A 27,666-nucleotide genomic window follows, 5' to 3' on the forward strand; every position below is an offset into this window, starting at 1 on the left:
GAGCTGGGCTTTTCAATACGGGGGCCCTGGGCTGAGCTGGGCTCTTCTATCTGGGGGCCCTGAGGCTGAGCTGGGCTCTTCTATCCGGGGGGCCCCTGGGGCTAAGCTGGGCTCTTCTATCAGGGGGTCCAGTGGCTGAGCTGGGGTCTTCTATCTGGGGGCCCCTGGGGCAGAGCTGGGCTCTTCTATCTGGGGGCCCTGGGGATGAGCTGGGCTCTTCTATCCGGGGGCCCCTGGGGCTGAGATGGGCTCTTCTATCCGGAGCCCCTGGTTCTGATCTGGGCTCTTCTATCCGGGCCCCTGGGGTTGAGCTGGGCTCTTCTATCCGCTGCCCCTGGGGTTGAGCTGGGCTCTTCTATCCAGGGGCCCCTGGGGCCGAGCTGGGCTCTTCTATCCGTGGGCCTCTGGGGCTGAGCTGGGCTCTTCTCTCCGGGGCCCCTGGGGCTGAGCTGGGCTCTTCTATTTGGGGGCCCTGAGGCTGAGCTGGGCTCTTCTATCCGGGGCCCCTGAGACTGAGCTGGGCTCTTCTATCTGGGGCCCCAGGGGCTGAGCTGGGCTCTTCTATCCGGGGGCCTCTGGGGCTGAGCTGGGCTCTTCTATCCGGGGGCCCTGGGGCTGAGCTGAGATCTTCTATCCGGGGGCCCCTGGGGCTGAGCTGGGCTCTTCTATCGGGGGCTCCTGGGGCCGAACTGGGCTCTTCTATCCAGGGCTCCTGGGACTGAGCTGGGCCCTTCTATCTGGGGCCCCTGGGACTGAGCTGGGCTCTTCTATCCAGGGGGCCCCTGGGGCTGAGCTAGGCTCTTCTATCCGGGGGCCCCTGGGGCTGAGCTGGGCTCTTCTATCTGGGGGCCCCTGGGGCTGAGCTGGGCTCTTCTATCTGGGGGCCTCGGGGGCTGAGCTGGGCTCTTCTATCCGGGGGCCTCGGGGGCTGAGCTGGGCTCTTCTATCCGGGGGCCCCTGGGGCTGAGCTGGGCTCTTCTATCGGGGGCTCCTGGGGCCGAACTGGGCTCTTCTATCCAGGGCCCCTGGGGCTGAGCTGGGCCTTTCTATCTGGGGCCCCTGGGGCTGAGCTGGGCTCTTCTATCCTGAGGCCCCTGGGGCTGAGCTGGGCTCTTCTATCCGGGGGCCTTGGGGGCTGAGCTGGGCTCTTCTATCCGGGGGCTGAGCTGGGCTCTTCTATCCGGGGGCCCTGGGGGGCTTTCATTCCTGCCCTGGGGGTGTTTATGGGCATCATTTTTTGTTGAAGAGGGTATCTGTGCACTGCATCATACTGCACTGTGAGGAATCTGTCACTGCACTGAATCTTACTGCACTATGAGGAATCTGTGCACGCTGCACTGTATCTGACGGCACTATGAGTAATCTCTGCACAACCTCCCTCTGCACAATGGAAATCACTGCATGCTGCACTGCATTTTACTGCATGAGGAATATGTGCTACTGCACTGCATCTTTACAACACTGTGAAGAATCTTTGCACTCTACACTGCATCTTACTGTAATGTGAGAAATCTGTCCACGCAGCCTTGCATCATACAACACTGTGAGAAATCTCTGCACGCTACACTGTATATACTGCACTATGAGCAGTCTGAACATGCTGCACTGCATCTTACTGCACTATGAATAATCTATGCACACTGCATTGTTTCTTACTGTACTGTGAGCATTATATGCGCACTGCACTGCATCTTACTACAGTGAGAAATATGTGCACACTGCATCTTACTACTATAAGAAATCTGTGCACACGTCACTGCATCTTACAGCACTACGAGAAGTCTGTGCCACTGCACTGTGAGACATCTGTGCACACTGCACTGCATTGTACTGCAATGAGTAATCTATGTACACTGCACTGCAGTTTAGTGTTCTATGAGAAATCTGTGTACACTGTGCTGCGTCTTATTCCACTCTGAGAAGTCTGTTCACACTGCACTGTAACGTAGTACACTCTGAGAAACCTGTGAACGCTTCACCGCCTCTTACTGCACTATGAGGAATCTGTGCACACCACAGTGCACCTTACAGCACTATGAGAAATTTGGAGTACTGCAATGCTATTTACTGCACTGTGAGAAATCTGTGCACACTGCACTGCATCTGATTGCATTATGAGGAGTCTGTGCAGTGCACTGCATCTTATTGCACTATGACAAGTCTATGTCAGTGCACTGTACTGTATCTAACTGCACTGTGTGAAATCTATGCACACTGCACTGCATCTGACTGCATTATGAGGAGTCTGTGCAGTGCACTGCATCTTATTGCACTATGACCAGTCCATGTCAGTGCACTGCACTGTATCTAACTCCACTGTGTGAAATCTGTGCACACTGCACTGCACCTTGCTGCACTATAAGGAATCGGTGTCACTGCACTTCGTCTTACCCCACTACGTGAAATCACTGAAGGGGGTGGACTGAGCTGGGTTCTTCTACCTGGGGACCTCTATGAGGGTGAAGGGGCTTTCCTTCCGGCCCTGGGGACTTTTGTGGTCATTATGTGTGTTTAAGGGTGAATGTATGCACACTGCACTGCATCTTACTGCACTATGAGAAATCTATCACACTGCACTGCATCTTACTGCACTATGAGAAATCTGTGCACACTGCACTTCATCTTACTGCACTATGAGAAATCTGTGCACACTGCACTGCATCTTACTGCACTATGAGAAACCTGTCACTCTGAACTGCATCTTACTGCACTATGAGAAATCTGTGCACACTGCATGCATCTTACTGCACTATAAGAAACCTGTCACACTGCACTACTTTTTACTGCACTATGAGAAATCTGTGCACACTGCCCTGCATCGTACTGCACTGTGTGGAATCAGTGCATGCTGCACGGCTATTTGCACTATGAGCGATCTGTGCATACTGCCATGCATTGTACTGCACTATAAGAAACCTGTCACACTGCATTGCATCTTACTGCACTATGAGAAACCTGTCACACTGCACTGCATCTTACTGCACTATGAGAAACCTGTCACACTGCACTGCATCATACTCCACTATGAGAAATCTGTGCACACTGCCCTGCATCGTACTGCACTGTGTGGAATCAGTGCACGCTGCCCTGCATCGTACTGCACTATGTGGAATCAGTGCATGCTGCACGGCTATTTGCACTATGAGCGATCTGTGCATGTTGCCATGCATTGTACTGCACTATGAGTAGACTGTGCACCCTGCACTGTGAGACATCGGTACACATTGCTCTGCTTTTTACTGCACTTTGAAGAGGATGTCTGTGAAAACGGCCCTGCTTTTTGCTACTTTGTGAGAAATTTGTGCTCAGCTTACTAATAATCTCTGAGAACCGAGAACATCTGTACATTGCATTGCTTTTCCTTGCTCTGTGAGGGCTGTTGACAGGAAAGCTGATGTGCACACACTGCACTGCTTTTTATTACACTGTGAGGGGGATTTAAAATAAAAGAGAATATCTGTGCAGACTCCTCTGCCTTTGACTATTCTGTGCAGGGTCTTTAGAGCCCATCTGTGGTCTGCAAACGGAATCACTTTTTACTACAGTCCGAGGGGCGTTTAAATAAGAGAACATCTGGGCACGCTGCACCGCTCTTTACTCTTCACTGGGAAAAAGCTGTCCATACTGCACTTCCTTCTGCTACACTTAGGGGCACACAGCACAGCACAGCAAGTCACCTAGCTGCACTGCGTGATAGTGATAGGGCAGGAATGTGCTGTATCTATCTGAGTGAGTGGATTTGTGAGTGGCTCTTTGGATGAGTCATTGGTTGTGTGAGTATTGGTAAGGGTCTGTGAATGGGTATGTGAGGGGTTATATGGGGTTGGGATTGGGTGTATGAGAGGTTCTATGGGATAGGAGTGGGTGTGTAAGTATCTGTCTGTATGTTAATGTGAGTGGCTGTATTGGTGAGTGAATGGGAGCATGAGTGGCTGTATGGATGACTTAGTGGGTATCTAAGTGGCTGTATGAGTGAGTGGACTTGTGAGTGGCTCTTTGGATGAGTCATTGGTTGTGAAAGTATTGGTATGGGTCTGTGAATGGGTATGTGAGGGGTTATGTGGGGTTGGGATTAGGTCTATGATAGGTTCTATGGGGTAGGAGTGGGTGTGTGAGGGGTTCTGTGGATGTTGTCATTAGTGATGGCACTGACCATGTCATGAGTGATGCAATATGTGAGGTCATAAGCAGTGCATTGCAGAGCCATAAGTTATACTTAGCTCAGGTAACTATACCAGCTGAATTTCTATGCTTTGACCCAGTGAAATCTGAACCTAACTCTAACGTCCCTGTAACCTGTAGTTTTTTCAGTGAATATATATATGTATGCTCCATATGTATTCTGCCTTGCCTGTCACTCCTGAGAAAACAGCCACACCAATGCAGTAGTATTTTATCACTGGTATTTATTCGTAAAACGAAACTGGTGCGTTTCGATCTGACAAACTTTTTCACATAACCCGTTTTTCTCTATGTTCATTGCATTTATACAACGTGCAAAAACGCGTTCAAGTAAACATAAACAAAATACTTCACATTCCGTCATTCCTCCTCAACTCTTTGTCAACAAAAAATGTATCAATGACGAACAAAAGCAGTTATTTAGTAAACTAAGTTTTACCAATAATATTGACTTTAGCCACCATATATTAGGTATAGTACAGTTTCTATGACAGTTGTTCAGCTATGTTTGGCTTATTTCTGAATTACATTTTTATTTTGATAAACAATTTCTTGTTAGAGTCTAGTGCACTAATTCAAAACTGACAAACAAATGCTGCTGTGCTTAAGGGGATAGTACCCAAATTAAACTAAATCGTACTTCCACCTCAGTGAATAAAAAAAGGTGTTGCCACATGGGGGTCGCCTTCTGTAGTCTCCTTAACGCTACCAGCAGATGTGCATGGAAGCTTCCAAATATTTATAAGTGAGAAAAAGAGCAATTTAGTATACCAACGTAACGCAAGTACAACCTAAGTACAGTCTTCTTTGTGTTTCATCTTGGAAAACTATTATAAGAGGAGAAAATAATATCGATGGTGAATGTGATATGTCTACAGAAAGAAATATATACATTTGTGACAATTAGAAATATCATCAAAAGAAAAGAAAAATGAGTTACACATAGGAGCTTCTAATTTAAAGTGTGTGTAAAGCTCTTAGCCCTGGTTCATACCATGTGGAGCGAGACTTCCTGCCTCTAGTATGCACCTAGATTTCATTCTGCATAATGCAGTAGTTCTGTTGCCACCCCTAGGGTGTTTCTCAACAGTATCAATGCCAAACAATCTGGCTTTGGTCCAGTCTCCATCACGGTGTTCCCTGAAGTGTTGTGCTGTGCTGTAGCTCATGTCTGCATTTGTGATGGCATGTCAACGTTCGAGTATACGCTTTTGTATGGGAAAGGTAGTCGACCTTATATACCATCTGTCACATGGGCAGATGATTACATATACTATATAGTCTGTTTCACAACTGATTGGTTAGTGATACAGTGTGCTTCCTAATCCTGTCTAGGGTAATCTCATAGACGTTAGTGCTGAATTTACACGCCTTGCAGTGACTACATTTTATGAAACCTCAACTCTGTTGCAACCAAGTTTGTGTGTTGCTTGTGAGATGGCTGTGTACTAACATGTCTTTTATGGAAAGATTTCTCTTAAAAGTGATGTTGGGTGTATTTGCCTATCTTCGTTCTCAAGGTGGTATCATGTGTTAGTATTGCCCATCTACTCTTTAAGATCTTGCATAAGTTGTTTGTTTGACTTGTAAACGTGGTGATAAATCGTATCAGTTCTTTGTCAGGTTCCCTTGATATGTGTGGTTTTCCTTGTAAAAGTTCACATCTCGATTTTTCATCAGCCCTTATGCTAGCTTTTATAAAACTTTTCTTAGGATACTTTCTGGCACTAAAGCGATTTAGCGTGTCCAGTTTGGTTCTCCTACAGCCTTCATTGGTGCTACTGTTTCTTTTGGCTCTCAGAAACTTGCTATAGGGTATACTCCAGCAGTAGCTTGGTGGATGATAGATCTGCAAGGAGGATCGAGTTGCCAGCAGTGTTCTTCCTATAGAGATCAGTCTGGAGTGTGCCATTTTTGAGTGAAACTTTGATATCAAGGAAATCCACTGTTTCCAGGCTGTAATTCATGGTGAATCTCAGATTGATGTTGTTGTTATTGATGACAGATGAAAAGATTTTAAGGTCTTCCTCACTCCCTTCCCAAACGAGGAAGACTTTGTCAATATACCTGAGCCACACACTGATTTGATCAATGAATCTATTCTGATCTTGATTCCATAGGACGTGCTCCCCCCACCAGCCCACCAAAAGATTGGAATAGCTGGGGGCGAAGCATGTCCCCCTGGCTGTTCCTTGTATTTGCTTATAGAATGTGTTTTCATCTGTGTGTGTTGTAGTACCTTAGCATCTCTCATTCTCCGAAAGTATTTACAGGCATTCATTCTATTTTGATGCCTAATACTAGTGTACAGACTTTCAACATCTAAGCACTCTAGCCAACATTCCTTGTCCCAACACCGATTATTGGATTTTTGGATGAAGTCTTGCGTATCTCTAATGTAGGAATCCAAATTCTGTGCATATGGCGCCAGAAAATTATCTACATAGATTGAGGTATTCTCAAAAATACTATTTTTTTAGGAAACAATGGGATGACCTGGTGGGTATAGTGCATCCTTATGCACCTTTGGTAACAGGTAGAGTGTGGGTATGGTAGGTGTTTCATTTTTTAGGGACTGTAGTTAATCCCAAATGAGTAGTTGGTGTTCATGCCACTCCAGTAGTGTTTCTTTATAGTGTGTAATTACATTTTGTAAATATTCCCTGTCAGTTCTAATGAAACAGGTGCTATTCCTCACCTGTCTGTGTCCCTCTTTTACATAGTTCTCTCTACAAATTATCACTATGTTGCCCCCCTTGTCTGAGGGTTTAATGATTATTGCCTGATCTTTCTGTAACTCAGTGAATGGGTTCGATTGTCTCTTGTTCAAATTACTCTGTTTCAAGTGTTCTCTACTTAGTTTCAAAATGTCCTCCGCAACTATGTCTGAGAATAAGTCAATATTGTCTTTGGGTAGTTGGGGTATGGATCTAGATAGAATTCTAAAATTTGTTGCCTCAGTACCCCCTGTGTCGATACCAAGGATGTTGTTAATATTGTCAATATTAGTGGGATCTAGAGAGCCTTTGGAATTACCAGATATGATTGTGGTCTCTTCCATTCCTTCTAAACTGTGTAGTGTTTGTAATGTCTTAAGGTCTCTTATTGTAAGTGCAGTCCGGGGAGAAGTGGTTGTTGTTGTCACATCAATTGTTTTCCTGTTTGGATGTAATGCATGCATTTTGTACAATTTCAACTTCCTAACAAACTTAAATAAATCTATCCTTAATTGTGCATAATTTACTTGTGACGTAGGACAAAATGATAATCCAAGTCTAAAAGTCCCAATGTCCTCATGTGTGAATTGTGTTTTAGAGAGGTCTATTACCGCTACTTTCTTTGATTGTACTGCCGTTACTTGTTCTTTCCATGCTGGCCCCGTATTCTCATGCCGCTGTTTGTTTGTTTTCCTTCGTTGCCTGCTTCTGTGGTTTTCACTTTTGTGCCCCTTACTCTGCCTCTTTGTTTTGACTGAAATGAGTATTTGTTTTTTTTTTGTAGCATCTGAAGTTCCTTGGAGAAAAATCTTTGGTGCCATCTTGTTTCTCAGTACGATCCGAGTTCAGAGCTCTGGTCCGTGCCTGATTCGGATACTCTCTCCTCCATTGCTCCCAGTGTTCTATCTTTAGCAATTTGTTGGCGGGCTTTATCAAAGTTTTTGGCAAATATCAGAATCCTTCCTGCTGCGTAATCAGTTCATCCCAAAGGAATTTATGTTGTTTGCGCTCTATTACATCCTTTTCAAGGGTCTTGAGCAGTGTTCCCTGTAACGCGCGCGCGCGCGCAGCTTGCTGACCCCGAGCGTGCAGAGTCCCGTGGAAAGCGCGCACACATCCATCCTGTGAGTGCTTTCGCGCCCCCGCGTTTAAAACGCGAGCGGCGCGAAAACGGCAATTCCGTGTTTGGGGGAAAGATCATAGATTGCTCCGCACTAATGGGCTGTGGCTGCGGGCTGTTTGTGGCCCTTTGGGAAAACATTTGGTAATAGCAGCACCGTCATGCGCTGCAATTAACAAACATTTTCACAATGGCTCACAATCCGCCCCCAACCGCGCTCCCTTAAGAGAAGACATTTAGCAAGTCTAAAAGCATTCGTGCTTTTGGACTTGCTAAATGTCTTCTCTTAAGGGAGCGCGGTTGGGGGCTGATTGTGAGCCATTGTGAAAATGTTTGTTAATTGCAGCGCATGACGGTGCTGCTATTAACAAATGTTTTCACAAGGGGCCACAAACAGCCCGCAGCCACAGCCCATTATAGAACAAATTTAGCAAAAGAAAAGACAGGATCAGGCGGTGTCTCCCGCCTCTATTTTGCCACTTTCAATCATGTCACCTCACCAGCCCCTCCTCGCTAGTATTACAGGTCTCTGTTGTGGCTGGCTCGGGCATATGCATGTGCGCTCTGCGCTCTGCTCAGCTGACAGTTCGGGCGGGACAGAGGCCATAGCTACCAATGTTTAATCATAGCTGCCAAGGTTTCAGATTGCTATGTGTGACATTTTCATAATTTCACTGAAATTATGTGTGACATTTCAGCGACTATGAGTGACACTTGCTCGCGGACAAAATAAAGCAATTAAGAAGAGGGAATCATAAATATCAAATTACAATCATTTGAGTAAAGAGAGAGTTTACTTTAGCTGCTTCACAGCATAAGAAATAATAGTTAAACAACTAATTTATCAGACTGCAGCCAACATTTCAGAAAATAGATAAAGCAGACTGGAAGGTGTCCATAATTTATTATAGTCAGGTGATTGGTTAGCAGACTTACTCGATTGCTGCCGACCACATGAGCTGTAAGTAGCGCTGCATTAGAAAGTGGAGCGTGGGAGGCGCTCATTTAGGCCACAGCTAGGCTGATAGCAAAGTCTCACTGACCAGAGTTTCAGAACACTTTACTTAGAAGGCGACGATCCAGCTCTGTTGTTAAGATTATGCTCAGTCCTGATGGCACGAAAGCTGTGATGTATTGGGAATTGCACATTTATTATTGCAAAAAAAGTTACTGGCACTAGCCTTTACTTTCACCCATCTCTGCAGTTTAGACCACAGTTGCCAACCTTTTAGTACCTCACAATAGAATTTGACAGCCATCATAGGGTTTTAACCAAATGCATGTTACATTTTCTTGCCTGAGAAAAAACGTCCAGGATTCGTGCATAACAGGAGTTACTTGTTGAAACGCAGCATGTACGACCAATGTACAGATCATTCTCGCAAACTTTCGCACGCCCTCCAAAGACACTAATCTGCACAAAACCCGCCAATCATTGAAAGAAGACATCTAAACAAAGGCAGATTTATGGAATTTGTTAATGTTTGCAATAACGGTCTTCTAAAATTTTAAATCAACATTGTTACTTATTTTGTTTTACTTGGGCAACAAATGGGTTTAGTCACATATTTCAGCACGTACTGTTTTCACACGGTAAAATAAGCACACGCACTCGGGTGGCTTATACTTACTTTGACCCTTTTGCAGGCAGAGACTAAATTAAGATTGCTATGGGGGACATTTTTATAATTTCTATGTAATCTCGAGTGACATTTCAACAAATGAGAGTGACACTTTCAAGCAAAATCAAGCAATGAAGATGACGGAAACATAAAGATGAGACATTACACCCCTCAGATAGCTGTAATTTCTTTTATTTATAGGTTTTTCCTCTTTTTCATGGCTGGATTTTACTCGCCAGAAAGGGTCACTCAGTTGTTGAAATGTCACTCATAATTACACTGTAATTATGAAAATGTCACAAACAAGCAATCTGAAACCTTGGCAGCTATGTGTAAAGCACACATCGTGCTTTTGAGCTTGCTGCAGCCAAGCCTCTTAAAAGTTATACACAGCAGTAGTTGGCTGCCAGATTGTGAGCTGTGCATGGAGATAGACGAAGGCCGCTGCGAGGCTTTGCTGCATGCAGCTGACTATACATATATGAGGGTGTTGTCCTCGTGTGAAGAGTTGGATGTCATGCATGTTCCTGGCCTCCAGCTATTTTCAGGCATCAATTAAAATGTCTAGATACTCTGGTGATTAATAGTCTTGCTGGAAAGAGATAGAGGTTTGTCTAGTGCGATTTATGTGTGAAAATCCAGTCTTTTCACTTGTTTAAGCATGAGTTTGGATTGATATTTGGCGCTGCACCCACACGCGCGGTCTGGTTCCTGGCGCACATAACCATGGCTGCAGCGCACAGAGACCCCACACTGCCGCACACAGAGGAAAAAAATTAGAGGGAACATTGGTCTTGAGGCGTTCTTCAATTGGCTTAAGTATTTTCTTAACAGCTTCCTGATCTTTCTTTCTCAAATTCATCCATTATGCCCTTGATTTTAGTTGTTAGTTCCGTATGCTCTATCCATGCACTCCTGAACAGGATTCTGAGCATGGTATTCGAGCATGCATTAGTATTTTCTGTCCAATCCTTCAGTAGCTCAGGTCCAGGATTTGCCAATGTGGAGATTATAAAGTTTTTCAGGCCTCTCGTTATCCTGTTTACATCAAGGTAATTTTGAAGTGATGTGGCTACTCACCATCGACTGATTTCCTTTGTCCTCATTTTTCCAGTGTAATTCCTCGTTGTTTCAAAGTGCCAGTTGGGCCATCGGCAACACTTACATCGACAGCGCCGTCTCCTCTCACAGCTGACTTAGATTTAAAGATTCTAAGAGCCGATGCTTCGCTTTCCTTTAAAATTTCATTCGCCATGTGTATTCCGTATACTGCGTGGTGTAGGTGTAAATACCTAACACACCTTAGTCACTGAAGGTTAAATCCCTTCTATGTGTCGCCAGACCCCCGTGTGCGAGAAAATGCACGCTATGTGTATATATATATATATATATATATATATATATATATATATATATATATATATATATATTCGGAAACAAGAAACCACGCGGCACACTTCTTGGCAGCAATTATTTACGTTTATTTCAGGTCTAGCGCAAAACTCCTACGCGTTTCGAACAAACGTTCTTGATCACGGCAGTGTTCTACATTAGTCCCTTTTCAATTTCCACATTTTATACTCTCACTCATTACGTTTGCAGAGCAATGAATTATGGGCCATGTAGTTGTTATCAATCTTATATATACTTTACATTTGTCATTTTTATTATTGTTAAGGGTAGTAGTGGGGTAGCTTATCATGAAGTGATGCACTTATACACGTATACTCTTTAGTAGAATATTTGGTACGTGTTTCACGGAAGGACATAAAGAATTTCCGTGAATAATTAGCATCCCAGTGCCTTTCACTGAATGATATCGCCTTTGTTCCTCGGGCTGAGTGCCCTTTACCCCACTTATTACCTTTCTGTCACTTGTAATAGGCCATTGTATCATATTCTACATTGTGCTGCAATCCTTACAAGAAATTCCGCCCAAACCAAACTGTACATATCACATTGTTATGAAAGTTTCTCTTTTTTCATTTCTAAAGATGAACATGCATCTCCTCATCTGCATTCAGTCCCAAAGGATGTTTTGTTTTAAATTTAATTATCAGTTTAGACTCCAGTCTTCTTAATTTGAGTAGTCTATCTCCCCCTCGTTCTTGTTTCGGGATCGTAGCCAGGCCTAAGTATCTTATGTCTTGCCACGTCTTTCCAGCATGAGTTCTGATATGTTTCGCCATGGCATATGCATTGTCAAGATTTTGAATTGCCCGGATATGTTCTAGTATCCTCTTTTTTAATGAACACTTTGTACTGCCTATGTATTCTTTCCCACAGTAACATTTCAACATGTAGACTACAAATGTTGTTTCACAGGTTATTTTGGTCTTGATAACAAAGTCTTTACCTGAGGGATCTTTCAGAGTTGTTGTGTTTTGTTCAATCTTGCATGCTTTGCATGTCATGCATTTTGTAAATCCGCTGCTTCTTTTTTGAAGCCAGTCTACAGTTTTTTTCGTTGAGAAGTGACTTCGCACCAAATGGTCCGAGAGATTCGGCGCTCTTCGATATGAGATTAGCGGCCCGGTTCCAAATTTGGTTCCTATGTCTGGGTCTTTCATAAGTACATGCCAATATTTTGATAATATTTTCGGAACTTTGTAACTTTCTTTTGTGTAAGTTGCAATCATTCGCGGTTGGTCTTCTTTTCCATGTTCAGTCTGCATGTGCTTTTCATTATTCATTGTTCCGTTGTCTTGATTTTCCTTAGTCAGTGTTTCTATTCTTGATTTCAATCTTGCTTTTTGTTCCCCCTGAATGATGTCAATGTGTTTGTATCCACGTTCTATAAAGCGATCTTTTGTGTCTCTGAATTTTCTTTCCATTTCCTCATTCGTCGAGCAATTTCTTCTCATACGGAGAAATTCTCTTATCAGTTTCTGGGGGTGAAAACTTGATCCATGGAGGATGCTGTTTGTAGCAGTCTGTTTTCTTTGTGTGGTCGTTTCTATTTTGTTATTTTGTATAAAGACCTTTATGTCCAAAAACTCGATTTCTTTGGGACTGATGTTATATGTGAATTTTAATCCCTCTTCATTGTTGTTGAGGATGTTAAAAAAGGTCTCAAATTCTGTTGATGTTCCTTTCCATAGAAGAAATAAATTGTCTATGAAGCGCACCCATAGCGCTACTTTGGCCATGTGTTGTGAGAAGGAAACTCCCATAGCAGTTCCACACTTTTGCTGGTACATTTTTTGGTTAAAGAGAAATACATTATTGTACAAACACATCCTGATCATGTCAATTATCATTTTTGAATGCTCTCTTTCTGTGATTGGCCTCTGTTTTAAGAAGAATTCGATGGCTCTGATTCCCTTTTCATGGCTTATGGAAGTGTAGAGAGACACCACATCTATTATTACTAAAAGATAAGATGGATGCCAATCTGTGTTCATTAATAGTTTCAAGAAATCCCCTGTGTTCTTTATATGTGAGTGAGTGAGTGAAGTAGTGTGGCTCACTGGTTAGAGGCGGCAGACCCGAGAGCAGAGGACGGCCCGGGACCAGGGTTCGATTCCCGGCGCGGCAGGTTTCTGGACCAGGGTCAGCGGACTCGATAATTCTCTCGCCTCGGTGCCCACTCTGATCAGCGATCACACTCGGCAACTCTGGGCATTAGCTTGCCTCATCTTCACTAACGGCCCCACCAGACCGCCGGGGATGCCTGGTCTCACCCTGGAGATACCCATTAAGGGACCATCTCTCAGGGAAGCCAGGAAGGGTTTCGCAGCGGTCGAAGCGCCTTGGGACCCTACGGGTAAGTAGTGCGCTATATAAATGCCAATACATTTACATTTACATACATATATAGGATGTTAATGTTGGCACTATGGGAGCAATAAAATAGTCTACATAATTTGCAATGTTTTCATATAGCCCGCCACAATTTGAGATTATAGGCCTTCCGGGAGGTCTATTGAGTGTTTTGTGCACTTTTGGTAAAAAGTACATAGTCGGTGTGACAGGATTTTCCACCATAAGATATTTCTTTTCATTCTCCGAAATTAAACCTTTGTGTAACCAACAGTTCAGTTGTTTTTCAAGCTCTGTTATAAGTTCTGGAATGGGATTTTTTGTTAATGGTTCATAATTCTTTTTTTCATTTAGTTGGCGAAGGGCTTCATCGATGTAATGCTGTTTATCCATTATAATGGAAAAAACAATGGAATACCACTGCAAAAAGAGGCACAAACCAACAAACCAGTGGATCAGAGTCTGATTTCAGCGAAGGTGAACAAAGGGTGGCTGGAATACGTAGTTTTTCTTTTTTAGAGGAAATGGAGCTGCTCTATCACGAGCAGCAGACACCACGCTACAATCCAGGAGGACGGGGATATCTGAGACAAAGAGCAAGAGGAAGGGGCTCACAGTACTCAGGAAAACAAAACACAAAACAAGACGAGGGAACCAACAAAGGAGGGCGATACAATTTGAGATCCAGACCAGGGAAAAGCTAATCACAAAGCAAAAAGGAACGCCAAACCTGGTAATAAACTTATCAAGATATAATCAATTTCAAAATTTCTTTATTCGACTGTCAAGAATGCAGTCATAAAAGCATGTAAAATACATATATATACAGTTCATTCATGAAAAAGTACAACAGACAGGTAAAAAACAGGCAATCACAAAAAGGATTAAATGATGACATAGTCCAATATGAGTGTACTTAATTGGGACATGGTTACTTATATAATACAGTTCAATTTAGGATCAACCTTCCATACTTAGTCTGAACTTCAGGGCTGTTTTTAAAAAGTTACAAGTAAAAAAAGTGCTATCGCCATGCAACATTTGGAGATATAAAAGTGCTGGCTTAATTTGCACAAAGTTTAATTTTTTAAGCAAGGGTTTTAAAAACATATCTCGTGGTCTCGAGTAAAAGGTACACAGGAATAAAAAGTGAGCCAGGTCTTGCGGAGACTTATTGTCGCAGCCGCAAGGTGGCAACACTTGGCCTCTATGGGCTCCACTCGGTACAGCTAACAACAGGTGGTATAGACCAAAACGGAGTCTGCTCAGCAGGAAGCGCTCATGTCTTGATATATGCCAGGATAAATATGGTTCAGAGCGCATACAAGTCTTGGTTAAAATATGGCTCATTACGCTGGCCTTCTTCAACTCAATTTCTTCCCTATCAAGCTGTCGATTTAATAGGAAAGTATCCTTTACATAATTAACATCTTTCTTGGCAATGTGCTGAGGTGTTAAATAAAGATCCAACCTGCCCAGATCTTTAAAGCAATTTCTAATATATTTCAGCCAGGGTATCTTGAGTTGCCCTTCCCAAGTGAGGGCTTCGGAAAGGATATTGTGGGTCAGTGGTATTGAGACATTGAGCCAACAGTTCAACCAGCAGAGCAGAGGATTTACAGCAATTTTATCTCCTATGTACGGTGTGCCCAATTCCTCGTGAACGGAGAAATTAGCGGTGCTTTTTGGTAAACTCAAAACCTGTTTCAGGAAGTTATTTTCAAGAGTCGCAAGGGCATCTGCTGGTGCGAAGCCCCATAGTTCGCTTCCATAGCAGGCGACCGCAATGCTTTTCGCTTGGTAAAGCTTCATTACGGCGGACACTGGTGTGTTACCCATTTTGCGTGCAAAGTCCATTATTCCAGCGTTGGTCCTTAATATTTCACCTTTCTTTTTGTTTATGGCAGGGCCCCATGAGAGTTTGTGATCAAACAGTACTCCTAGGTAAGAAAAGGTTTTTGTAGATGGTATTTTTTCCCTGTTAACGGAGAAGGGGTAACATTTTTTTGGAGCTGAGCCAACCATCATGACGAATGATTTGGAGTTGTTGACATTCAGGCCACGTGAGGTCATAAATTGGAGAAAGGAATCTAGTAGTTTTTGAAGTCCGAGTGCAGTTCTGGATATAAGGATGGCATCGTCCGTGTATAGCAGAACAGGCACGCCCTTTTTCCCAATGCGGGGATAATCCGTGTCAGTTTTTAAAAGGTGTTCTTCGAGTCCATTTATATATAAGTTAAAAAGAAAAGGTGCTAAAATACAGCCCTGCCTGACCCCCCGGTTGATTTTAAAGTCTCTCGTTACTTTCAGATCTTTTGTGTAACGGACATTGGCACGTGTGTCGTTATGGAGGTCAGCCAAAAAGTTGATCAGATTATTTTCAACGCCCATGTTCTGCAGGACTACCCAGAGTTTGCTTCTATCGACACAATCGAAGGCCGAGGAAAGGTCCATAAAGGCGATGTATAATGTTCCTTCTCTGGCTTGAGTATATTTGCCACTGATTAAATATAGGTTCAGACATTGGGTAGTTTTAGCGTGTCCTGGTCTGAATCCATACTGGACGGGGGTCATTATATTGTTTTGTTTGGCCCATGCATTCAGCCGGTTTAAAAGGATCCCTCCCACTACCTTTGCAACTGAGTTTATCAGAGAAATTGGTCTATAACAAGCCGCTTTTGTTCTGTCACCCTTTTTATATACAGGGATGATAGTAGATGCTCCCCATGACTTAGGAGCCCCCACTACGGCCCCGGCATTGCTGACAGCTGTGAGAATTGGGGCCCAAAAAAAGATGTTAGATTTGAATAGATCTGGTGGAAGACCGTCTGGGCCCGGTGCTTTGTTACTAGAGAGACCATGAATCCCTAATTCAACTTCTTTGATAGTGAAGTGCAGTGGAGTACTTTCGGGGAGTTTAGGTGATTGCAAAGTCTGTGGAGCGTCACTCTTAAAAATGGCACTGAAGTGAGAGATACAGTCATTCTCGGGTATGACTGTTCCAAGGCTTTCAGCATTCGGGTCATCAAAGAGTGGCTTGTTGATTATACTCCAAAACTTCGAGCTATTGCCCAGGATTGAGGGATCGAGCAGAGACTCCCAAGTTTTAGTTTTTATAGTCTTTTTACGAAAAGCAAGGGCATTTTTGTATTCTGCACGAGAGGCCTTGATAAGTGCGGAGTCTCTTGGCTTGTTCTTGAGGGCAGCTTTTAGTTTTCGATTGGCTGAGGAACAGGCATGATCAAACCATCGAGGGTTTTGGGCAGTTGTTCCCTTGACAGGTACAGACAGCAATTGGTCAATCCTTTTTGTCACCACTGCAAAAGCAGATAAGATGGATTCCGGGGGAGCGGAGTTTGAGACACAGAGATTGAGTTCAATTTCACAGTGCTTGACGACGGTCTCGTGCAGATTGTCACTGTTTATCAAGTTCCATTTCAGGCGGCGGTTATTATTAACCGGCTTTGCACTCCTGGGTCCTTAATGTTTTTTCGGAGTACAAAAGGGCTGCGTTGTAACTCAAGGTGAAGAGGGTTGTGGTCACTGTGAATACTTTCAATGATGTCAAAGTTTAGAACCTGCTGGGCCATACCAGCTGAAAGGAGGATGTGATCTATGAAAGAACCTGACTCAGATCCTTTATAGGTTGGATTTTTGAAGGTGAAAGAGTCGTCTTTCAGGGATAGTGCCATGGTTAGGTTCGTGGTATCCATTAAGGTGTTCAGTTTTGTACCGCGATGACAATGAGTAAAGTGAGGACCTGTTTTATTTCCACAGCCCAAAGAGCCCAGAGGTGATATAAGAGGGTTTCCACAGATGTGCGTGTTGAAGTCACCAAGGATTATTTTATCCTGGGGCAATTTTGTCCGACTATCACTTAAGTGATTTTGAAGAGTGACAATGTTACATTCGCTCAGAGTAGAAACAGAGTTGTAGAAATTGACCAGGGTTATTCCTTTCTTCCCCTTTCTGAGGACCAAGATCTGGATGTTCCTACTGTCCAGCTGCACACAGTTTATCTCAGATTTAAGGGACAGACTAATAAATGTTGCTAAGCCCCCCTTTGCCCTGCCACTGGGCGATGGGGATGCATGAACAAAGAAGCTCTGGAATCCCTCAATGAAGGTATTGCTGTCTACTAGCCAGGTTTCCTGAAAACATAGGATGGTGTACCTATTAACAAAGGATACCCACATCGGGTCATTGATTTTGGAGGCCAGTCCTGCGATGTTCCATGACAGTATTTTAATTGGATTGGAATCATTGTGATCTAAAGTTGATGCAGGGGTTGTGTTAAAAGGATGATGCGTTTGTACGTTGACATTTGTTACAGAGTTCATCTTATGATTTTTGAGGATAGGTGAAGATTGAGAGACCGTAGAGATAGAGAGACTATGAACTTCAGGTAACGGAGGGGCAGGGATGTGTTCTGAAGAGGGGCTGGCTAAGTAGATAGGTCTCGTCATTATAGCAGTATTGGCTACATTGACCTCTGGGGGGTTCGAGGTTATTAATAAATTGGCCTTGCATACTACAAAGTTATCTACCCTGTCCGGGCATAAGACGAGAGGCAGGTCAGATGGCAGTCAATCAACCTCATCCAGTTGGTCATGGTTGTAGAGTGCCTCATATCTATTGGACGTTTGGAACCCATAGTTATTGTACTGAAAATTGGAGTGGTTATAGGCTCGATGGTAACTGGCCCCTTGTCTATCAAATGTTGCTTGGGGTTGGTAGTTATACGTTTTGCTTACCCAAGGGTGAACGTATGGGTATGGTTCTAGACCCACTGGCATGCCTTGATTGGGAACGAGAGGAGCCGGCCAGGGTTGAGGGTTTAGCTGTGAAATAAAAGGTCCTTCTTGGATATACTTATGTTTAATTTTATTCCTTTGAGTATCTGAGCGAACTGGATAAAAATAGCTTAGACCCATTGTACGGATCAAACTATTTGTCACGGGGCTCCTCCAGTCTGCAATAAATTTCGCCGCTCCTATGTATTTAAAGGTAACCACAATGCAGTCGCCCTCTGTGGATTTAAAACGAGTACCCACCCACTCTACTCTTTTAACATGTTGAATGGTTCCTGTTATGTTGGGAGGAAGAGGCCTGTGTGTAGTTAGCCATTGCATTACTTTGTTCTTCAGTTCCTCATGCGTTTCCTCTCTATTTACGTCTGCTTTCGGTACCCCAATCATAACTATTGTGTAGGGATTAGACTGTGGTGGTAAATTTATATATGGTAGTGATCGAGTTATAGTGGGTCTAGGTTGCTGTGCTCCTATTACTTTTGTATGGGTATTGACGTTTGAAGGAGCCGAGTGCCTTGTATTCTCAGTAATTCCTGTGTTTATATTAGGTGGATAACCCTCTGTTGCCCACTCACTATCATCGTCATCCTCACCTACCTGGGCGTTTTGCGTGTTATCTGTAGGTATCACTGTAATCGTGTCAGTAAGATGAGCTATTTGTGGGATTGACGTCGAATCAGATGTGGGGGGACTCTGATGCTGTGATTTTTTTTTGTTTACCTGTGTTCTTTGATGAATCACTTGTTTTTTTTACAGTTTTTGAGTTTTTTACATTGAGAGGTGTAGTGGCTGGAACAAAGGTGGTTGGTGTATTGGGTATTTTGAGTAATCTAAGAATACTAGATGATATATCGTTTTGAGCCCTCTCAAACTTACTCAAGGCCTTTTCAATATTAGCAATTTGTTGGCTAATAGGTTGTAGGAGTGATTTAATCAAAGTTTCAATCTCACTCATAGATGGTATGTTCGTGCTACGCTTATTGTCTATATGGCCTGTTTCCTCGTTGACCAGGGAACTACCTGTATTGTTCTTGGTGTTTCCATATGCGTCATGATCCTGTCGGGGAAGTTAATGAGGGCCCCCCACGTGTTGGTTCAGTGGGTTTCCCCAGGCTTGTTTTCTGCCACATGTCTTTAATAGAGCGTTTGGGTTTGCCTGAAAAGAGGTGGGTTTTCCTCATAGGAAGTTTGCTTCTACGCTTTTTTCGAGTGCCCTTAGGAGGATTAAGTTGTTTAAGGGTTTGAGGTTCTGTTAAGTCAGTGGCCAATAGAACACTCTCCTCTGGGTGGGCAACCAAAACTGAGGATGTAGCATTTTCCTGTTGATTATTGTTTACACGATTAGTTAAAATCATGAGACTATTGTCCAAATTATTCGCTGTTGATTCAGTGGGCAGAGATTTAGATGTATTTTCTTTAACGTGTGACCTTGGTAATTCCGAGAATGATTGCATCAGTAGAGACTCCTACGATGAGGCAGTGTCGTCCATGTTTTGGGTATCATTAGTAGTGTGCGTGGACAAGTCTGGGAAGCATAAATTTGGTGTCAAATAGAGACGCCTCTCTGTGTCCTGAATAGCATCCGCCACAACATTTATCGTTTTTTGCAGAATTTTATCTATTGCGGTTATAGTGGGTAGAGGTGTACTCACAGTTTTAAGTCTGCTAGTTGATCTTGTTGCCATCGGTGTTTTTAGTGTTTTGGTCATCCTTAAGCAGTGATTGGTGCCCCGTTCTCCGTTTGTAGTTTATGATGGATGTGGCTTGCGAGTCCTGACAATCGTGCTTAGGGGGGTGGCCCGACCCGGCCACTTCAGGCCCCTGAGGGCCACAGAGGGCCCGCCCTTTGCCCGGGCTTCGCCCCGGGCGCTCTCGCGACGCGGGGGTGACACTTCCTTTATGCGCCGCCTGGCGCGATGACAAGGCGGCTGGCACCGCTAGGCCTGCTGGAGAGTGTAGTTTTAGAGTCCCCCTCCGCTCGGCGGCCGCGGTTCTTGCTCCAACGCTGCGGCGGGAGGGGGACGCAACAGGCAGCAGGCAGGTAGGGTTATGGAGGTCAGCACTCCCTCTTTGGGCTCCTCGTTAGGCACTCTCGGCCTCTGGTGCTGCACTGGTCAGTATCGCCGCGTCACCCGCTCTGCCGGGGTGACGCTTCCTTTATGCGCCGCCAAAATCAAGCCACCACATCAGGATGTGATATATGCAATATGGAAGACGTGCCGCATATACGCATCGCCTATGAACTTGCAAATGAAGTGACAGGATCCCAAATATCAGAAACCCAAATCTTGGACCAAATGGAAATTACAACTGACAAATATATGAAGACTTTCAATTGGCTCAGTGTTTGATGTTCCTTTTTGCTTTGTGATTAGCTTTTCCCTGGTCTGGATCTCAGATTGTATCGCCCTCCTTTGTCGGTTCCCTCGTCTTGTTTTGCGTTTTGTTTTCCTGAGTACTGTGAGATTATAATGGATAAACAGCATTACATCGATGAAGCCCTTCGCCAACTAAATGAAAAAAAGAATTATGAACCATTAACAAAAAATCCCATTCCAGAACTTATAACAGAGCTTGAAAAACAACTGAACTGTTGGTTACACAAAGGTTTAATTTCGGAGAATGAAAAGAAATATCTTATGGTGGAAAATCCTGTCACACCGACTATGTACTTTTTACCAAAAGTGCACAAAACACTTAATAGACCTCCCGGAAGGCCTATAATCTCAAGTTGTGAAATTATATGAAAACATTGCAAATTATGTAGACTATTTTATTGCTCCCATAGTGCCAACATTAACATCCTATATAAAGGACACAGGGGATTTCTTGAAACTATTAATGAACACAGATTGGCATCCATCTTATCTTTTAGTAACAATAGATGTGGTGTCTCTCTACACTTTCATAAGCCATGAAAAGGGAATCGGAGCCATAGAATTATTCTTAAAACAGAGGACAATCACAGAAAGAGAGAATTCAAAAATGGTAATTGACATGATCAGGATGTGTTTGTACAATAATGTATTTCTCTTTAACCAAAAAATGTACCAGCAAAAGTGTGGAACTGCTATGGGAGTTTCCTTCTCTCCAAGCTATGCGAATCTCATGATGGGGTGGTGGGAGAGGAACATAGCTTGGAGAGAAGAAAACGACCAACACATGCCAAAGTAGCGCTATGGGTGCGCTTCATAGACGATTTATTTCTTCTATGGAAAGGAACATCAACAGAATTTGAGACCTTTTTTAACATCCTCAACAACAATGAAGAGGGATTAAAATTCACATATAACATCAGTCCCAAAGAAATCGAGTTTTTGGACATAAAGGTCTTTATACAAAATAACAAAATAGAAACGACCACACATAGAAAACAGACTGCTACAAACAGCATCCTCCATGGATCAAGTTTTCACCCCCAGAAACTGATAAAGAGCATACCGTACGGAGAATTTCTCCGTATGAGAAGAAATTGCTCGACGAATGAGGAAATGGAAAGAAAATTCAGAGACACAAAAGATCGCTTTATAGAACGTGGATACAAACACATTGACATCATTCAGGGGGAACAAAAAGCAAGATTGAAATCAAGAATAGAAACACTGACTAAGGAAAATCAAGACAACGGAACAACGAGTAATGAAAAGAACATGCAGACTGAACATGGAAAAGAAGACATACCACGAATGATTGCAACTTACACAAAACAAAGTTACAAAGTTCAGAAAATATTATCAAAATATTGGCATGTACTTATGAAAGACCCAGACATAGGAACCAAAATTGGAACCGGGCCGCTAATCTCATATCGAAGAGCGCCGAATCTCTCGGACCATTTGGTGCGAAGTCACTTCTCAACGAAAAAAACTGTAGACTGGCTTCAAAAAAGAAGCAACGGATTTACAAAATGCATGACATGCAAAGCATGCAAGATTGGACAAAACACAACAACTCTGAAAGATCCCTCAGGTAAAGACTTTGTTATCAACACCAAAATAACCTGTGAAACAACATTTGTAGTCTACATGTTGAAATGTTACTGTGGGAAAGAATACATAGGCAGTACAAAGTGTCCATTAAAAAAGAGGATACTAGAACATATCCGGGCAATTCAAAATCTTGACAATGCATATGCCATGGCGAAACGTATCAGAACTCATGCTGGAAAGACGTGGCAAGACATAAGATACTTAGGCCTGGCTACGGTCCCGAAACAAGAACGAGGGAGAGATAGACTAATCAAATTAAGAAGACTGGAGTTTAAACTGATAATTAAATTTAAAACAAAACATCCTTTGGGACTGAATGCTGATGAGGAGATGCATGTTCATCTTTAGAAATGAAAAAAGAGAAACTTTCATAACAATGTGATGTGTATAGTTTGGTTTGGGCAGAATTTCTTGTAAGGATTGCAGCACAATGTAGAATATGATACAATGGCCTATTAAAAGTGACAGAAAGGTAATAAGCGGGGTAAAGGGCACTCAGCCCAAGGAACAAAGGCGATATCATTCAGTGAAAGGCACTGGGATGCTAATTATTCACGGAAATTCTTTATGTCCTTCCGTGAAACACGTACCAAATATTCTACTAAAGAGTATACGTGTATAAGTGCATCACTTCATGATAACCAACCCCACTACTACCCTTAACAATAATAAAAATGACAAATGTAAAGTATATATAAGATTGATAACAACTACATGGCCCATAATTCATTGCTCTGCAAACGTAATGAGTGAGAGTATAAAATGTGGAAATTGAAAAGGGACTAATGTAGAACACTGCCGTGATCAAGAACGTTTGTTCGAAACGCGTAGGAGTTTTGCGCTAGACCTGAAATAAACGTAAATAATGGCTGCCAAGAAGTGTGCCGCGTGGTTTCTTGTTTCCGAATTCATTGGAGACACGTTCCCGGTCTCGAACGCGGGCACCAACTGGAAGTGTTCCCTCTGCGACGGGAACAATTGTGAGGAATGAATATATATATATATATATATATATATATATATATATATATATATATATATATATATATAACACTAGCTGTCACCAGTAGGTAGTTATAGTTAGGATCTTTTTTTGTTTTGCTAATAACTTTGGGTCCATTTGGAGAGTCTACAAAAGTTTTAAAGCTACCATTCAATATAGCTACTGTCTGGAAAGCTTTGGGGTCATTCGTCAGTAGATGTCAGAAAAAGGGTGGTCACAAATGCGTTTTCCCCATGCAATTTCCCATAGGGTTTTAGACATGACTACAGCCCGGACCGCTAAACAGAATTACACCAAATTTGGCGGCAAGCTAGACCTTGGTCCAGAAAGATCTTTTTGTAATTTTGTGACAATCCATTGATTAGTTTTCAAGTAATTAAAAAGAAAAAGATTCAGCAGCATGACCGTCTCGCGGCAGCACCTTGCAGCTCTCTCCTCCATGGTCAGCCGACAGCCTCGCTTCAGCCCCTAGGCCCCCTCTACATGCTGAGCTGCATGGGAGCCCCCAGGTAATTGTTGCACTTTGCATCCGGGTCTGCATGTGCTTATGGCAGAGCACCAATAGGGCACTGGGGTTGGCACTCTCAATAACCATGTGTTTATTGGGAAGTACTTGTTTATGGTGCATGTGAACCGAGGTGAAAGGGGCTTGCTGCTTTTAGGGTTTACAGTGACATCTCTGCTCTGTTAGATCCACTGTCCGAGTGCAAAGTAAATCCCTGCATGGACAGGGTCAGCGAACTGACAGCGCAGTGTACGCTTCCTAGCAACCAAACTGACGACGTGGGCCACATAGCGGTGCATGCTCATCCCTCAAACACAGAGGTTAGCATCCCACACCTAATCTTTTTGCTGACACACACAGCAACAAAATAATACACTGAGCAGTACATGTTTTCTAGGCATCTAGGATCTGGGTAGTCACACACAGTTGGCTGTGACATTTCTGCTATAACCAGCAGTAGCTACTTAATTATGCATGTATTACTAAACCGTGTATTCTCTCAATATTTGTTTGATTGTTTGTTAAAAAATGTCAAGCTCATTTCATATACTGTAACCCTTGTGCACACTGCAGTAGCTTGCATGCTCACTGTACTTTGCTGTAGTACACACTGCTGAGCAATACATGGTTCCTTGAGTGCAATTTAGCGCCGTGGCAAGCTATGCGTCCCTGTTAGACCTGACACCCTTGGCGTAGTTTTTCCCCCATCTTTTTGCCTCTGACTCATGTATTTTTGATGCTGTGCTGGATTTCGTTTTTGCTGGTTTAGATGCTTTGGACACTCTACCACTGCTGATCAGTGCCAGAGTGTAAGTGCTCCCTCTGTAAATCGTCATATTGATTGGGTATACCTGATTGGCATATTTGTATCACCATGAAGTCCCTAGTAAAGTGCACTGGGTGTGCCAGGGCTGGTGATGACAGATGCTACTAGTGGGCCTGCAGCGCAGATTGCACCACCCACATAAGTAGCCCTAAAATGGTGTCTCAGGCCTGCCAGCGCAGGGCCTGTGTGCAGTCAATGGACTGCCATGTCAGCCTGGCCTGTGTCCCCACTGGCTGGGCCTAACCCTTCCCTGTCTGTGCACATCAGTCAGCCCTATGGAAGGCTCAAGGTACTCCCCTGGGCAGGGTGCAGTGCATGGGTAAGGTAGAGCATGTACTAGTGCAAGTAACATGCTCTGGTAGTGAGCAGCAGCCATTTTGTGTGCTCACTGCTGCAAGGTTATCTTGCTCCATAGAGTAACATGGGGGAGGCTGGTCCCATTGGATCCCAGCCTATCTTCCCATAGGAACAAGATGGGACATAAGTGCTTGATATCCCTGAACTCAGAATTTAATGAGCTAGCAGCAGAGTACAAAGTTCCCCAGTGATGGTGTGAATGTGTGGAGATAAGGGATGGTATAGTCTATACTGTGACTGGAAGGGTTCCCTAGTCGGAACTTGGAGAGCCTCATACACCCAGAGTATTAGGTGTGAAACACACCCTTACTGGAGGGTATCCAGTGTCATCATCGACTCACTGCCCCTCGACAGACCGGCGCTGCAATGTCTGCCGGAGTACCTACAGGTACTCTTTTAGCGGGTTCTTTAGTTCCTTGCCGATGGTGGGTGTGAGTGAGGAGAAAAGGGAGTGTAGTCAGTGAAAATGTGAGTGATAATAAAAAGGGTAAAACAGTCCACACTGAATTTTATTAACGTGGCTGGTTCCCTGGTTAAAAGGGGTGAGAGAGGGGAGCTAGAGACCGTAACAATGTATAGAACTCTAACTCAACCCCCTGGCGTGGTCAACATGTTTCTCGCCGGAAGGCGATTCGTCAGGACCTAAATACAGTGCTACACAGGAAAACACATGTGAACTAAATACTCATTCAATATTTAGACAGTAAATACAACCTCTCACAGTCGGAGGAAAAGAGGGCCACGGGGTCCTGCTCTATTTAGGCGACCCTAGGGGAATTGCATAGGGCCTCACAGCATACTCCCGTGAGGCCAGCGCTAATAGGTTACTGGAACCTTGTATAAGGCGCTGGGACGGCGGAACACCTACCCCTCACGCTCGCGGCACCTGGTCAGGATTTAATAACACATCTTTTAGGAAAGGTTGTTTTTAAATTCTGTGTTTGAGAATAGTACTTTTAGAAAGTGGCTGTTCTCTTGTCTAACCTTTCTGTGTGCCTGGGACTGTTTGTGGATTGACTATCTGGGTTGAGGATGACAGGGTCTGCAGAGCCCCCAGGGTGTTAGCTGAGCCAGCCCGTGGATGAAAGGCAGCATCTGCTGCCAGGGAAGTGGGAGGAGATAGCACCTGATAGTGAAGGGCTGTGCCTGCCTGACCACAATGCTGGCTCCACCTCCCGCTGGGCGACTATCACCTCTGTCCCTGATACTGAGAGGAAGAAGGAAGCCAGGAAACCCCCAGAGCCCCAGCAAAACCCAGAACTGGTTTGGACCGGGCTCAGGGCCCACTTGCACAAAGACTTCAAAGGACTTCAAAGACTTTTTGGGGTATAAGAGAAGGACCCCTGACAACAGAAAATCAGATTCTACAATCAAGAGGAACCTCTGCCAGAAGGACTGCTGAAGGAGCTGATGGAAGATTGCCTTGCTGTGTGCTCTAAGGGCTGACCTATCCTGCTATCCAACTGAAGGAGAGGAGAAGAAAGGGACTTTGCTGTGTGCTGTGACCCTGCCTGCTTGAACCCAAACAGACTTTGCTGTGTGCTGTGTCGTCAACCTGAATCTCCAAGGGCCTGAGAAGAGCTGGCCTCCTGTTCCTGGAACCCAGGGTTAAACGGATCCTAAAGAGACTCTTAGACGCTCTGAGATCGTCTTCATTTCCAGCCTGCGCTCTGCAAACCATCCGCCAGCCGTGGGAGGGAATCGGTGTGTTTATCGACACACAACCGACGCTGGCCGTGGGACTGCTTTGCTTCCCCCGTGAGCTGCTGGTTGCGTAAGCTGAAAACGTTGAGGGCGGCCTCTCTACATCGTGTGCCTGTGGGGGGGACTGCTGTGCCCCGAATCGCCAGATCCACGCATCACCGCCGTGACCCGGGACTCAAAACCGCTAAGGAAATACACTGCCAGCGGCCCGGGACCCGTGAGCAGCACCGGAGCGGCCGTGCTGGGATTGGCTCGCTCAGGGAGGCTCGCCCGAGAAGGGACGCGCTGCCATTGGAGGACCGCCAGGGACTACACGAAGGAGCCGCGCTCCTATTGGCTGAGGACCGGAGAGGCGTGCGGCGTCATCGGAGGCTCGTCCCGAGAGCCGCGCACGGATTGGTCGAGCGCCTGTGCCCCTCGAGAAGAGGCGCTGCTGCCGGGGAAGTCTTCCTGCCAGCCCCCGGGACTTCGCGTGTCTGCTGCCTGCCCTGCGTGTGGCGAACTCGTCACCAAGGACCCCCGACTGTTGTGGGGGCATAACGGAGAGCACGGGGAAGGTGACCGGAAGCGCTGAGAGCGCAGGGGAGACCGGAAACTCGCCGATCAGAGCGGGTAAGACAGCCTGAGAGGAGCGGTGAAGGGCATTAGCGCCAAATCGATCCTAGAGTCAATTTGACCGTATTTACAACCACCAACACGTTCTACAGACTTGAGACTGTTTCTTAAATAAGAACTTCCTATTTACAAGTGCAACCACTAAGATTATGTGCAACATTTACCTGAAGAAGTAACTAACGTATGTTGATAATTCTTGCTGCTGAAACTAGATAAAATTATATATTTTTATAAAATATACTTACCTGTGTGGTCTCAGTTTGTGGTGGATTGGGGATTATTGTTGTGTTGAGTGCAATTATTATACACATTGCCTAGGGGATAAGCCTGCCTGCTCGCGCCAAGCTACCTAGAGGGAGAGCGGAGGTTATCTACTGTGTGTATTCCTTCACCCTGACTAGAAGCAAGGGTCCCTACTTGGTCTAAGGTCCTTACCTCTGCCAATTAGAGACC

General features: G+C 44.4%; 1 protein-coding gene across 1 annotated transcript in view; it reads left to right on the plus strand.

Annotated features, from left to right (window-relative positions):
* LOC144805848 (uncharacterized) overlaps positions 1-27,666 on the plus strand; it is a 107,669-nt gene that overhangs the window by 62,806 nt on the left and 17,197 nt on the right. The window contains exon 3 of the mRNA XM_078672327.1: positions 13,758-13,880. Coding sequence (XP_078528453.1) covers positions 13,758-13,880 — 123 coding nt within the window. The remainder of the gene's footprint in view (positions 1-13,757; positions 13,881-27,666) is intronic.

The sequence above is a fragment of the Lissotriton helveticus genome (assembly GCF_964261635.1).
Source record: "Lissotriton helveticus chromosome 1_1 unlocalized genomic scaffold, aLisHel1.1 SUPER_1_unloc_3, whole genome shotgun sequence".
NCBI lineage: Eukaryota > Metazoa > Chordata > Amphibia > Caudata > Salamandridae > Lissotriton > Lissotriton helveticus.